Source organism: Lissotriton helveticus, chromosome 1_1 (assembly GCF_964261635.1).
Source record: "Lissotriton helveticus chromosome 1_1, aLisHel1.1, whole genome shotgun sequence".
Classification (NCBI taxonomy): domain Eukaryota; kingdom Metazoa; phylum Chordata; class Amphibia; order Caudata; family Salamandridae; genus Lissotriton; species Lissotriton helveticus.
In genome coordinates, this window is record NC_136057.1 from 361,389,498 (window position 1) to 361,404,996 (window position 15,499).

Genomic DNA, 15,499 nt, shown 5'->3' on the forward strand with positions numbered 1-15,499 from the left:
ATGCTAGTGCAGGTTGTTTCTCCAGGTTCCTTGACCTTAGTGAAGAGAACTCCTAAGCGGTTGAGTAGCTCTTCCCACTTTCAGCTGGGAAGGACATGTGTTACATCTGACAGCCTTTGGGTGGTGTTCTCCCCATCAATTTGACTTCCTCCTTCACTTTTCTGTACTTGTTTTGCTGGTATTTGGTCTTTGCACACTTTACAACTGCTCAGTACACTTCTGTGTTACTGGATACTCTGTCAGGAAGAAGGACTGCTGTGCTGCTGGAAGAATCCAACTCTGCTGGGCTGCACTCTGGTGGACTCCTGCTTTGCTGTACTTATCTGCTGCCTTCTTGCCTGGGTGAGACGGACCAGACCTGCATCTCTGACCGCAGAACCCAGAGTGACTCCAACAGCAGTTTGCTGGCCTCCTGATTTGAAGCCTCAGGAACATAATAGGCCTCCACCTCCTGGGCCTAGACTCCTTCATAAGTGAGTCTACTATGCTAAGTCGGGCCATCCCAGTCCTGAAATCTTGGAAGTGGTTCTAAGGTGCTTGCCAGCAGAATCTATGCATTTTCTCTGCTTAGCAACGTATCCCTGAGCAGAATCTACACATGTACTCGGTTGAGCGCTGGATACCCCATATCGTCACTGCTGCATGGATTGGATCTGTTGCAAAAGACTTGCATCACTGCCACCTCTGGCATTTTGGGACTGGCACATCGCCTTTGAAACAGCCGCTGCGTAATGCTTTGCCCAGTGCAAGCTCACGCATCCTTCGTTGATGGCAACCTTGACGACGACGATTAAACTCCAGATTGCAGCTTCACCACTCATCCGAATTGACGCATCGCCTCTGCTGCGTCTCACATCCTCAGACTGGACTTCGAATCAGAAGCCCCATTGATAGGATTCTCAACACTTATGCAACAGGACCTCAGAACTTAGCTGCATCACATTTCAAAACCGACATATTGCCTCTCCTGAGTGACACATCTTTGATGTAGATCCACGCAATGCTTCACAACCAGGGTTTGAGGCACTTTGTTCAGTGGGTCTAAGTGGGTCCCTGTAGCCAGCCCACACACCATCACGATTGGACTGATCTCGTGACTTTGTACCGGTCTGGTGCGACCAGATTTCCCTAATCCACTTTGTGCTTTTTGGTGCTATTCTTCACTATACACTTTAAAAATAAATATCTGAGTCGAGTAATTGGATTTTTGTTGTTTTGTCTTATTTTATTTATTAAAGTCAGATTTATTTCCTAACTTGGTGAGACCAATTGGGGGGACAGTCTTCGCTCTCTCTCTCTTTCTCTCTATCTCCTCCACACGACAACCCACTTCCAGGTAACTGATAAGTGCCAGCTGAGGGAAATGACCTGGCACCTGCCACAAACAGATGGCTAGTGCTAATAAGTGAATATAACATAGAAAAGATTTGTTTGCAACATAATTGCAATATAAATTAAGTAGTGCTTCATACCCCTGACAAGGTGCTGACACTCAGTCCCTGGACTTGTAGTACAAAACTCAACACATTTTAGACCATGCAGGAAAGCTTAATATGATTATTGACATCACCAGTAAGCATCCAAGTGCCAGTGGAAAGTTTTTTAGGTCTCGCTTTAGATACGACCTTTTCCTTTTCCAAAGGTTTCTGCATGATATGCTAACTGGTAGAAGTTTTCTGCCAGCCCTCTCCATTCGCTGGCCTATTACTGTGTCATTTATAGTTGTCATCCTCCCACTGCAGCGTGCAGAATGGGGCAATGCACCAGCCCTCTTTAGTCATCAGCAATCTTTACTTTGAGTGACAGCATTCTTCTGTTACACAAGACGCACATCCAAACACAAAATAGCTCCTTGAAATGCCAGGGATTATTATGGCAATGTATGATTTTTGAAGCTACATACAAACTTTGCTTTAAGGTTGAGGAGGCACTTACAGCTTTCCCATTAACAAAGTTTTGCAAAAGCCATGATAAAACACACTCTGACACAGCCAAAAGTCTGCCAGCCCACGTCAGCCTATTGCTTTTGCCAGTTCTTGTTCCCCCCCCCCCCCCCCCCCCCCACGCAATGGCCACAGAAGGGTTTTCTTTCACCCATACATGATAATAGTGCTTTGTTTTCCCTGGCAAATGCCTGAATCAGCAATTCGCCTAACCATAATTTTAGGACACATATCTACATTATTCTGTTAGTGATGGCTCTTCATGCCATGAAATTCAAACCCAAAAAGTATGTTTCTATTAATAGTGCTGTTAAAATAGAGCCAACTACTATTGAATACATAATGCTGATATTTGATCCCATTATACTGGAGATAAGCAACTGTTAGAAGGGCTAAGCTGGCCCATTAGAGGATTTATATCAATAAAGTCAAGGGGGTTGAACTAGTGTTGGGAGGATTATACCACTGAGATTGGTGGAGGAGAACCATTCCTGAAGGTGGATACAGTCTCAAGTCCACTTCTTCCCATTGCTGAACACCAGCAAGTTTGGTATTAACCAATAGAACCGAGGGATCAATATACATATGTTTCACTGCAAATGTATTTTAATGTGAGGACAATTTCAGTGATTTCATTATGCTCAGAAGTCTTAAGAATTTGTGTAACTTCAACCCTTCACTTAAATTCATTAATTCTTGGAGTTGTGGAATTCTGTGAGTTTTGGGGGAGATTTGAGAATCCACTCATTTGTCAGAAATCTCATACGTGTTCCTGTCCAACATGAGCTATCCACAGAGCCCTAACTGATGATCAGAAGACTACTGTGCGCTTTTGACTCCTGTATCAGATTACGTTTTATTGGAAAGAAAGTTCAATAAAAATATATAAAAAATAACATTAAAAAAAGAGCTATTTACAGAGCCCTAGTTCTTTCATTCACAGCACTCTACTTTCTGGAAGATGTATTTTTTTCCCTGTGATAAACGTAGTACCATGATTACCAGAATGCAAATGAATGTGAGCTGAAAAAGTACTGTTGACTTAAGGTCGAACCAGAGAGCGAAAGTTTTTTTAACATTTAACATTAATTTAATGTGTTTATATTTTTTACTTTTTTGAAAAGTTTCATTTCGTTTAGTATGATTTCCTACGGCATTTCCTTTTAAGTCTCTCCTTCTTGTTGCAGTGTCAGTGGTTGAACACGAGTGGTGCTGGGCTTAGTGCTGTTTCTTTTTGCCAGTAGTAACTTAAACACAGACATTTGTCTCCAACCTCTATTTCAGTAGATCTGGGACATGTAGGCCTATACTTTGAGTAACTTTACTCTTGGATATTGTGAGTAGCTCAAAGTAGTAATGTTACTCAAAAACAGTGGCAGCAGTCATATACAAAAGGTAGTGGGGCGGGGGAGGGATGTACAAAATGCAAAAAAAAGAACTTACCGTAAATTGACAGGTGCTTTTTGCGTCGCGTGCGGGTGATTCTTCTTCCATGTCCCAGCAGGCACTGTGGCTGCATCGTCCTCCCGGTCTAATCCCCATGCTGCAGAGCAGCACAGGAATTAGTCTGAGCAGGCTAGAAAGCCACCCTGCTCAGACCAGGGAGTCTGTGGGGTTTCTCCAGCCCAGCTGCTCAATGCAGTAGGGCTGGAGAAACCTAAGTACGCATGTTTGTTTTGGTCAGCCTGAGACGGCCAGTCAAACACCCATGTTCACTTACAAAGCACTCCTCCTACCCCTTTCCATGCCCCGTCCCTCCCTGCACAAGCTGGCTGAGCCGAGCCAGCTGCTTAAAAATAAAATGATAATCAAATATCAATTTGTTAGCTGCTGGCTCTGCCAGTGGGGCGACGCTCCTGCTTAAAAGTGTAAGAGTAAACTTGTAAGTAACGGCCACATGCATCAAGGGTTTTTGCATTCGCAAACGGTGCGAATCGCAAAATTCGGCCGTTTGCGAATGCAAATCCCTTTTTTAGGATGCATTAAGGTTTTTGATGTTTTTGCAATTTAAGAAATCGCAATTTATTTGCGATTTCTTAAATTGCGATTGCATTTAAGAAATCGCAATTTTGCGATTTCTTAAATGCAATGCATGATTGTTTTAAAATTGTGAAATCGCAAATAGGAAGTGGAAAATTACCATGAAGTTAACCTTCATGGTAATTTGCAAAAACTAAAACTTTCAAAAATGCACAAAAGTGAATTTTTTAAAGTTTCATTTTAAACACACACATGCCCTTGGGGCATGTGTGTGTGAAAAATGCACTTAAAGGTACATTTCAGGGGTGCAGGGGGCCCCGCACCCTTGAAATTGCATTCTCATTCTGCGATTCCTTAATTGCGAATCGCAAAATGAGAATGCCTTCACATTCATTCCTATGGGCCTCTAGGCCCATAGGAATCAATGGAAAGGGATTCCTTAATTGCGATTCGCAAATTGTGAATCGCAATTAAGGAAAAATAAGAAATCGCAAAATAAATTGCGATTTTTTGATGCATAGCCGTTTGCGATTTCTTAATTGCGATTCCTTAATTTTCGCAATTAAGAAATCGCAAACGGCAACGTTGATGCATGTGGCCGTAAGTCACAAGTGTAAGTTATTTTTGTGAATAGCTCCGTATGTGTGCCGTTAATGGCGGAAAGAACAATTAAGCTGCAATACAAAAACTGCCATGCAGGTGACATTTTTTCTTTCATGCGTAAATGAATGATACACTTTATCATGAAAAGATTTTAATTTGCTGTTATTATTACAGATATATGAACTGAATGGGACAGTGCATGACAGGGCTTGGACACTACAGGCGTACAAAGATGTGGCCAAGCAGTTTGTCAGTGAACACCCGGACTTCATGGGAGTGAAAATTATTTACACATTTGAAAGGTAAAAGGCCCAGTAGGAGCACTTGCAGTTTTTGGTTTGTTTCTCAGTGCATCAAAGTGATTTGTGTGAAGCCTGCAATCCTATCTACTGCAGCGGCCGGCGCAGGTAAGCTCAGTGGGGTGGTGGGGCGGGGGTTCGGCAGATTGTAAGGGGGCTAAGTCGACAGATGATGGAATAGGTACAAATAAAAAACCTATTCTGTCATCTGTCGATTCCTCCACACCCCGCTCTGCTCCATCGCCCCACTGCGCTTACCTGCACAGGCCGCCACTGCCCATTTAGCCTACACTGCCTACCTAGTGAGGTGAGAGAATGAGTGACAGGCTCTCGACAGTTGTAACTCTGACTAGGAGATGCAAATAACTAGGGAAATATTGTTGCTGCTTAAATACCGGTATTGATGTTTCTGACCAATTGACATTCGGTGGCAGCTTGCTCTTTTGCAACCAATGAGCCTACCAGTAGAAATGCAGCAGAAAATGCAAACAAACACACACAGTGCATGCAAACTGTACTATGATTCATACTCTGTTATCATGTCCTAGCTGCTCAGCATGTGTGAGTGTTCTGAGTGGAATGTTTGTTGTGTGAGCTATGAGTGGAATGCTGGTGTGTCTGGATGAGTGATGACAGTTGGTGAATGAGGCTGAGCAGCTAGCTCATCGTGGGGTTGTTGATGATGACTTACAGGCTGCTGTTTACTAACCTGAATAAACCTACTTGGATTACATCTACAAGTATGGACTACATTACTACACAAACGTATGGCATCTTCAATTACACTCTAACCTTGTATGCTCAGTGTGTGGCTATGAGGCAGCAATCAATCAATCCAATCAGTTAATATATATGGCATGACTAATCACCCCAGAGAGTATCCAGATTCTTGAGGTTCATGATGGTTCAGGTAAATCAATCAAACCGCCAGGTCTTAAGTGCTCACCGGCATTCCAGCAGAGAGGTGGAGGTCCATACCTGCTGACGAGGGCAATGGCTAACAGGCATGTAGGCATGTTTTGACAGGCTCATGGGGAGAAAGCCATTTGGCCTGAGCTCTGACAACAGCTGAGCCCAGCGCCTAGATTTTAACCTTTTTCTCTCAATTTCAGAGTCTTCAGAGGGTCAGCCAGTAAAAGGAAGGTATAGAGCAGTGGTTCTTAATCTGTGGTCTGGCCCCCCTGGAGGGTGTGAGGCCTATTGAGGGGGCCTGCAGATGTTTTACAAAATTTATTAATATTACAATTGATAACGGGGATTGGTTATGGCCTTTGTTAAGAGGGCGTCCCCAGACATAGTCCTACTCCAGGAAACACATTTACATGGTACGCAGTGTGGATTCTTGGCCAGAGGGGCGTTTAAGGTACTGGCCCATGCAGGGTACACATCGGGCTCAAGAGGGGTAGCCATTCTGGTTAGGAAGTCCCCCCCTTTAACAGTCGCAAAAACATGGGGTAACAGGGACATGGAGACGCCAGAAGATTACGATTCTGTCAGTGTACGCACCTCCTAAGCTACAGGTTAGAACCCTCGCAGGGGTAGCTGACATCATTCTGAACACGCCAGACACTTTACTCGTGGTGGGAGGGGATTTTAATGATGTTGTACACCCCCCCTCTGGACAGGTCTGGGGATCGGGTGGACCCCTTGGTACAGTCCCCTCTGACGAGGTTTATTGACACGGTGGGGCTGTCGGATGCCTGGAGATGGCTCCATCTGGATGCTAGGACTTACTCTTATTTTTCTGGGGCCCATAAGGTATATTCAAGGTTAGATTATGTCTTCCTGCCCCGTCGTGCGCTTGATGTTACTAGCCGGGCAGAATACCTGGCACGAGGCATCTCGGACCACTCGTCGCTGTTGGTGACAGTGAGGACGAGACTTGGGACGAAGGGTAGGAGCTGGCGACTGGCGGCATGGGATCTCCAGAATAAGGACTTGTTGCGGGGAGTTAGGGCAGATGTGAAGGTGTACCTGGCAGACAATCTGGGCTCAGTGCAGTCTGGGGTGACGTTATGGGAAGCTCTAAAGGCAGTAATGCTAGATAAAGTGCAGAACAGGCTAGCGGAAGAAAAGAGGAGAGTGCAGGGTGACCTATGTGACCTTGAGGCTCGCATTTTGGAGCTTGAGCAGCGACATGTAATGGATGGTACGACACAATCACTACGACAAGTGCTGGATGCTCAGCAGAAATTCAAGGCTCTGACACATGACGAGGCCAAAACGCAGGCGCGGGCGACCTTGCACAGATTGTATGATGTGGGGGACAAATCTGGGAAACTTTTGGCATGGCTGAGTGGTAGGGAGCAGGAGGCGAGGAGGTTCGATCAGGTGTTGGATGCTAAGGGCCGAACCAGGAGAACAGATGCTCAGATAGCGCAGACATTCGCAGCCTATTACGAGAAGTTCTATGAGGCTAGGAATCTAGGCACGACGGACGAGATAGGTCAGTATTTGGATAATGTCGAGACCCCCAGTTTAGCTGTGGAGGCTCAAGAAAGCCTGGAGGAAGAGATTACAGTAGCCGAGGTTAGGGAGGCCATAGCTAAACTCCGCCTGGGGAAATCTCTTGGTTCAAATGGGTTCCCCGCAGAATTCTTTTTAAAAACGGTGGACCTACTTACTACTCACATACTGGCTTTGTTCAAGGGAGCGATGCAGGAGGGAACGCTACCCCCGGATTTCCATATGGCCACAATAATACCTATCTATAAGCAGGGAAGACCGCCAGAGGAGTGTGCATCTTATCGCCCAATATCACTTGACCGAAGTGATGAATACGAAGAGAAAATCTCACTATTCGTGGATAAAATCCTCTTACACATCACTAATCCGGAGGTCTCGGTACCGCGTTTGTTCACTCTGTTGGGCCGGTATGGTTCACGTTCGGGCTATACTATAAACTGGTACAAGTCGGTCCTGTACAGCCCCAGGGGAGAGAGCATGGGGCCTGCCCTACCCGCGGCGCTACGGGTAACGACTGAGGGGTTTACATACTTGGGAATTAGTATGACGAAGGACCGCTCTATTTCCTATAAGAAAAATATCCAACGAGTCCTCGCAAGCTTTGCTGATGACGCGCTCAGATGGAAGACCCTCCCCCTCACAATACTAGGCCGGGCGGCAATGTATAAGATGATTACCCTGCCGCGGATTTCATATGCATTGTAGAATGAGTATTTCCCCCTTCCCCGACAGGTTTTTAAAGAGCTAAATGAGGAGCTTCAGGCGTTGCTTTGGTTGGGGAAACAACCTAGGATAGCCCTAGAGACTCTACAGAGGAACTAATATGATGGTGGGATTTCCTTACCTAACATAGAGGCATATTATTGGGCGGAACATCTGGCGCCGATAAACGACTGGCTTCATGCCCCAGCAGATCACCCCACATATAGATTGGAGAGGGGGAAACTGGAGCATCGCAAATGTCTGCACTACATATATGGTGGTAGGGGAAAAGAAACACTACTCTCCGAGACACGGGTGACTGTAGAGCTGTGGGAAAGGGCGACAAGAAGGATTGGTTGGACGCACAAACCGTCAAGACAAACCCAGATATGGCAATGTACGTGGCTGCGGGAGCTACATAAGTTTAAAGGGTTTAAAAGCTGAGACGACATTGGCATTTCAGTTCTGGGTGACCTACAGAAACAGGGTGCTCAGTCCTTCCAGGTGCTGAGGGAGGAATATGGATTGCACCACACACAGTTTCTGAAACATGCGCAGGTTCGCCACGCCTGGCAGGTAGAGGGGGCGCTCTCAGACCCGTTGCCGGAGTACGCTCCACAAGAGGGTCATCTACTGCAGGAACAGGTCCCGGCTAAACTAGTTTCCTTGACTTACAAAACCCTGCTTAATAATATGCCGGACGTACTGGTGAAATTGAAAGGTACGTGGGAATCAAATCTGGGGGAGATGGACACACTTAACTGGGAGACTGCCCTTATGCATCCCAGGGAAGTGGCAATAAAATCCCGGCTTCGACTCATCCAATTTAAAATTCTCCATAGAGTTTATTAAGATAGATATCGCTTGCATCAGATGGGACGAGCCAGCGACCCTAATTGTCTACGGTGTGGAAATGCAGAGGGAAACTTTTATAATACTATCTGGGAATGCAGGGTCATCCAGAACTACTGGGCCAAGATAATGGGGGAGCTTGGTGAAATACTTGAAACAGCCCTACCGATGGAGCCTAAATTGGTTCTATTGGGGATAACAAATGAAGTGGATTTGACCCGACCCCACTTAATTTTCCAAACACTGGCCCTAGTGGTGGCTAAGAGGGATGTGGCCCGGGCCTGGGGAACTCCAAACCCCCCGAGACTAGACAAACGGAGGGGGGGAATGGACATCTACATGGCAGCCGAAAGGGTTACATATAAAGCTAGAGGTTGCCAGAAGAAGTTTAATAGAGTGTGGGGGAAATGGAGGCGTTATTATGGTTTGGATGGGGGACTTTGAAAGGGTGAGAATTGTCCTGCTTGTAGCCCTGGTGCTCGGGGGAGGGATTCGGTTGATGTTATATATTGCAGAAGTAGATGGCACGTTACTGCATACAGGCAAAGTGATCTGTTTTGTGAAACTCTGGAGACGGTGGGTGGTGGGTGGGGGGCAGGGTATGGTGGACAATCTTATGTGACATGCTTGTTACGTTTCTTTTTTTTTTTTTTGTAAAATTTTTATTTTGCAATACACAGAGAAAAAACAGTAAACAAAGGTACCGCATCGGGTGCGTAGATGATCCCACACAGTGGGAAGCAATAAAGCAAGACGAGGCAATAATGCAATGCAAGAGAAGCAAGTAGAGTCCAAGCTCCAGCAGCTGCAGGAGGGACGTAGTCTCTTAAGTAACCCCAATGCGGGGAATACTTCTGGTCCAGCCGGTAGAAATTCCAAAGTCCCAAAGCCATGTAACTAAGCCTCGTCCCAGCGGCACAAATGTCCCAACAGCGGAACCTAAACTCAACTTCCCTCCCACCTCCCCCCCCCTTCCCACCCGTGACGGTGCCTCATTCACCCCTCACTCATGCAACACTCATACTTAGAACTGAAACAAATGTAGGGTCCTCAACGATGCCGGGCACACTGCCGAGGGTAAACCAGCAGAAAGGAAGGACACCAGGGGACCCCATATGTGCTTAAAGTTTTTGTAGTTGCCTAGGAAGATGTCCGCCATTCTCTCAAGACTCAGGAGCCTCCATAGCCTAGCGTGCCAAAGTGAGATCGCCGGTGCCTCCTTGCGTTTCCAGGCCGCCGCCAGTGTGAGCTTGGCAGCGCCAAGGCAAAGCCATAGAATCTTCTTGTCCGCGCGAGTCTGATGCTCGAGGCCAGGATCCCTCAGGCCCAGGAGTACGAAAGCCAAAGAATTATCGATGGGATACTGCAAAATATCTTTGATATGGGATAAAATCTCGTCCCAAAAAGGTTTGATGATCGGGCAATCCCACCAAATATGGCGGAAGTCCCCCAGTAGCCCACACCCCCTCCAACATCTATCCGAAACGGCCGGGTAGATACGCCGAAGTCGGGCGGGGACCATATACCATTGCGTGAGCGTCTTCAAATGAGCCTCCCGCAGGAGAATTGAGTGGTTAAATTGCGTCATGTCCTTCCACAACGCCGTCCATTCTCCGTCGGTAATGTCCCTCCCCACCATCTCCTCCCATTGTTCCATGTAGCGCGGTCTAGGGGAAAGGGCTGATCGAAGCAACAAACGGTATAGAAAGGAGATAGCCCCCTTCATGGTAGATGTTTTCAGCAGAAAGGCCTCAAATTCAGAAGGAGGCCTCGTGGCAGCCTCCCGAACTCCCGGCGATGTGGCCCAGTGGAGCAGCTGTAAATGCCTATATTTTTCGGTTGGCAGCACTTGGTAGTCTCGCATGCAATTCTCAAATGTCAGGGGTTCAGAGCCGTGGAACAGATGGAGCAGTGCTCGGCACCCCCCCTCCCTCCATGCGTCAAAGGGGCCCTCGGCTAGTGCCGGCGGGAACGCCGGGTTAAGGTGTAACGGAGTGAATGGAGACGGAAAGGTCGTCCATCGCTCGTCCCCCGCCAGGGAATCCCATACTTTCAGTGTGGTCCCTGTGGGCGTACTAATGTACGCGTTCACCGGGCGATCGCGCCTGGGTTTCCAGGCCAGATCCCAAATGGACCGGCCAGTCACGCTCCGGTCCATATGCAACCAATGTTTGTCGGAAAATTGCTGTGACCATTCTACCATGACTCTCAATTGGGCAGCTTTATAGTAGAGATGTAGATCGGGGAGGCCGACCCCCCCGTCATCTCGCAGCCGTCGCAAGAGTGTAAACGACAGCCGAGCCCGACCTCCCTGCCAGATAAATTTCAAGATCAATGTCCGGAGCTGTCTAAAAAATGAAGTGCTCAATGGAATCGGTAGGCCCTGAAAAAGATACAAGTATTTGGGGAGAAGGACCATTTTAATGGCATGTACCCTACCGAGCCACGACAGGAATTTGGGCTTCCACTTCTCCAATTCAGCCCGCGTCTTGGCCAGCAGGGGTGGGAAGTTGGCTGCAAATAAGCCCCCCACCGTAGGAGTGAGGTGGATTCCTAAGTAAAGTATCGAGCCCGAGGCCCAGGCCAGTGGCGTCGACGTTGTAACCTGGGCAACGTCGGCTTGTGATAAGGTTAAATTCAGGACGTAAGATTTGCCGTAGTTCACCTTAAAGCCGGCCACTCCCTCGAAGGCCAGCAATATATCCCGTACGCATGGGAGAGAATTAGCGGGGTCAGCCACCGATAGTAGAACATCATCTGCAAAGAGAGAGATCTTGTGCTGCTCCCCAGTGAATGGAATGCCCTTCACCCCCTCATGCTCCCGAACCGCCATCGCCAAGGGTTCAATGCTGAGCGCAAACAATAAGGGAGAGAGGGGGCACCCCTGTCTGGTACCTCGTGAGTGCTGGAAGAATGCCGACAGGTGTCCGTTCACCGCCACCCTCGATCGGGGGCTACAGAAATTAGCCCTCACCATAGTGAGGAATCTGTTGGAGAACCCAAACGCCTGCATCGTGTGAAAGAGAAAGCTCCAGTCGACACGATCGAAGGCCTTCTCCGCATCCAGGCCCACCAATACCGCAGGAATGCGGAACCTGTGCGCCTTCTCGATGAGATGAATCACCCTGCGCGTATTGTCGTGCGTCTGGCGGCCTTTGATAAATCCGGACTGATCCGGATGAACAATCGCCGGTAACAAGTCCTGAAGACGACCTGCTAGGATCGCCGAATACAACTTCGCGTCGATATTAAGTAAGGCTATGGGGCGAAAGGATGAACAGAGCTCAGGATCCTTCCCTGGTTTCGGCAGGACCGTTATCACCGCCTCCGCCAAAGTCGCGGCACTCACTCCGGACGCAGCCATGTCGTTGAAGAGGGCCACTAAAAAATCACACACCTCAGTCGCGAAGGTTTTATAGAAGACAGCAGTGTACCCATCCGGGCCGGGGGCTTTATGCAATTTCAGCTTTTGGATGGCTGAGAGGACTTCCTCCCTCGTGATCGGAGCCTCTAACAAATCATTCCACTCCCTGGAGACTTGCGGAAGCGGTAAGCGCTGCAAGAACTCCCGCTGTGCTGTCGCATCCAGCTCCTCGCCCTTATACAGTTCGGCATAAAAGCGGCCAAATATGTCCGCCTTCGCCCCGTCACTATGACAAAGAGCACCTGTGGAGTCTCTGATCCCCCCTACGTATTCCCGTTCCCTCTTGTCCCGCAATTGCCGGGCTAAGTGTCTGCCAACCTTGTTGCCACTAGAGTACGAATGCCGCCCTAGGCGCAAGAGAGTAAGTTCGGCCCTATTCGCATAATGAGCCTTGAGTTTGCCCCTAACCGCCGTAAGTGGACGTAGGGTCACCCTCGAGGGATTGAGCTTATGAGCCCTCTCGAGTTCAAGCACCTCGGCTTCCAGTGCGTCCCGTTCCTTTCTACGCAGGGTATTAAGTTGTGAATTGAGGCCCAAGCACGTTCCCCTGATCGTCGCCTTAAAGGCGTCCCACGTAGTCGTCAGAGAGGTATCCGACGGTGGATTGCAGTCGAAAAATTCGCGGATGGCCAGGCGCAAGGCCTGGTTAGAAACCTCGTCCCTAACCACCGACGCCGGGAAGTACCACTTCCGGTTCGCGGTGTCGGGTGGCGACCAACGAAGAGTGAGCACCAAGAGACCGTGGTCCGACACCGAGATCGGGAGAATGGCGGCATCCAGTATGTTCCCCCGTAGAGACTGGCTAAGAAAAATGTAATCCAAGCGGGAGTAAGAGTGGTGTACGTGTGAAAAGAATGTGTAGTCTTTCATGGAAGGGTGGAAAAAGCGCCATCCGTCTGCTAGACCCAACTCCCCCACCCCCTGCTGCGTGGCCTCCGAAAAGACCCCCGTGTCCGCCCTACGACCCCCTGAGCTATCGAGGTCCCTGTCCCACACCAGATTAAAGTCTCCCAGCACGAATAAGTGTCCCCCCGCAAAGTCCCCAACCTTCACCAGCAATTCTTGCAAATACTTGTTCTGACCCGCATTGGGCATATACACCACCACAAACGTACACAGCCTGCCCTGAATGTGCCCCTTAACCATCAGCCAACGGCCCTCCTTGTCGTGTCGGACCTCTACCGGTTGAAACTGCAACGAAGCTCTGAACAGAAGCGCCACCCCCCGGTGCTTCGTAGCTGCGGAGGACCTGTACACAATGGGGTATGCCCTATGGCGGAGCCTCAACTCATCCTTCCGAGCCAAGTGGGTTTCTTGCAGTCCAACCACATCAAGTTGATGATCCATCACATACTTCAGTACTCTCTGCCGTTTCTGTGGCGAATTCAAGCCCTTAACATTCCACGTCCCTATACTAAGCGGCATGACGGAAATACACCCCAGAAGTCGCTCTCAGTGTGCCAAGTGCCATCCATCCCTCGTTCAGCCCTGCCCTCAGGCAACAGACACCTAGCAGTTTCCCGATCATTCGCAGCACAATAGTTCCAACAGTAGAGTACGCACTTAGCCGCAGACACACCACAAACATCCCCTTCAGCCCCCCGTCACGGGTCCCCCCCCATCGACCCCAACAACCCCCAGCCCAACCCCACCCCAACAGACAAGTAAACCAAGCATAGCGCAAGTCACGGAGCCTCCCCGCCCCCGAACCCCCATCCTCCCCAACACCAAACCTTACCCATAAGGAAGGGAACAACAAACAACAGGATTGGAAATCATAAAGGAGAAACAGAATACTCATCAAGTCCAGTAGTCCAAGGTTCCGGAGAGGTCTTCCCAACTGGAAGCGGAGCAGGGGTGCCAAAGGATCAACCCCTTCGGCCATGGTCCGGGGTGTCTCCCCAAAAAGTACATCCATACCCCAGACCGAACTCCGAAGTCCCTCCGGCGCCGAACCTGGTCAAGGCAAAACCGTGGTGGATCATGCCGCTCCAGAGCCGAGTTGCGGATCCGCCAGCGTGGCTGAGGCCACCGAAGCCACTGCGTCGACCCTTTCCTGCTGACTAGAAGCGCTGTCCGGCCGCCGCCGGTCTGGGGAGGCTCCCACCCTATGCCAGGAGGACGAGCGATGACGTCTCCGAGCCGGCGAAGCAGTCGCTCCCTGTGAAGGAGGGTCATCCTGGAGACCCAAAAGGTCCTTTGCTACCTGCAGAGTGTTAATCTGTACCAGCCGATTCTGCCATCGGAAGATGATCCTGAAAGGGTGGCCCCACGAATAGGAGATGTTGCGTTCTCTCAAGAAGGAAGTCACCGGGCGGAACTCCCTCCTCTTCCGCAGGGTGGAGGCTGCCAAGTCCTGGTACAGCTGAGGGGCATGGCCCCTGAATTGCAAAGACGAGATGACCCTGGCCTTGCGGAGAATACGTTCTTTGAGTTGGAAGTCATGAACACAGACGAGGATGTCAGGAGGGGGACCCCCACCGCGCCTAGGCAGACCAACTCTGTGTACTCTGTCCATCTCGATCTCCGTCACTTCCTCCTCATCCAAAATCTGTAAAAACAAGTCCCGGACGTAGCCACGCAGGTCTCCCGCCTCGCCATCCCATGGCACCGCCCGGATGCGGATGTTGTTCCTCCTGGAACGATTTTCCAAGTCCTCCGTATGCAACTGCAGGTCCAGATTCTGTTCAGTGAGGCGGATGATATCTTGTTGCAGCAGGTGCACATCGTTAGCCATGCTCAGATCATGGTCTTCCAGGGTCGCCACTCTCTCGCCAATGCCGTCCACGTCCCTGCGCACTTCCCTCAGGTCAGAAGCCAATTGAGCCCGGAGCTCAGAAATATCCTCCTTGATGGATGTAAACAGTTCGGTCATGAAGGCCTTAGTAGCTGGCGCCTCGTCGTCCGATACCTTCTGCGAGCTACTGGCCCCCGGGGATGCCGGCTGCTGAGAGGACTTGGAGGCACCCTCCTTACCCTGACGACCCCCCTTTCGCGACACGTTGGCCATCTCGGCTGGTGGCACGCAGACCGGGAGGACAGACCACCCCAATCCGACAGGTAGCAGACGCTATGGGAGCCTGCGGGGCCCGCGAGCCGCAACGCTTCCCCCCAGACAGCTCAAACGATGCCCCCTCACTGTCCAGGGCTCAACGGAAGGCAGATCCAAGGCAGGCGGCCCACACGTGGGGGGGTTAGGGGTCCCCACAACTAACTGCGCGTGATTAGGA

At 49.6% G+C, this 15,499-nt stretch overlaps 1 protein-coding gene across 3 annotated transcripts in view; it reads left to right on the forward strand.

Annotated features, from left to right (window-relative positions):
- The window catches only part of LOC144808610 (adenosine deaminase 2-like), a 773,449-nt gene that overhangs the window by 497,008 nt on the left and 260,942 nt on the right, over positions 1-15,499 (forward strand). For all 3 annotated transcript variants that reach the window (XM_078673649.1, XM_078673650.1, XM_078673648.1), the window contains one exon: positions 4,701-4,828. In XM_078673649.1, the coding sequence (XP_078529775.1) occupies positions 4,701-4,828 (128 nt within the window). The remainder of the gene's footprint in view (positions 1-4,700; positions 4,829-15,499) is intronic.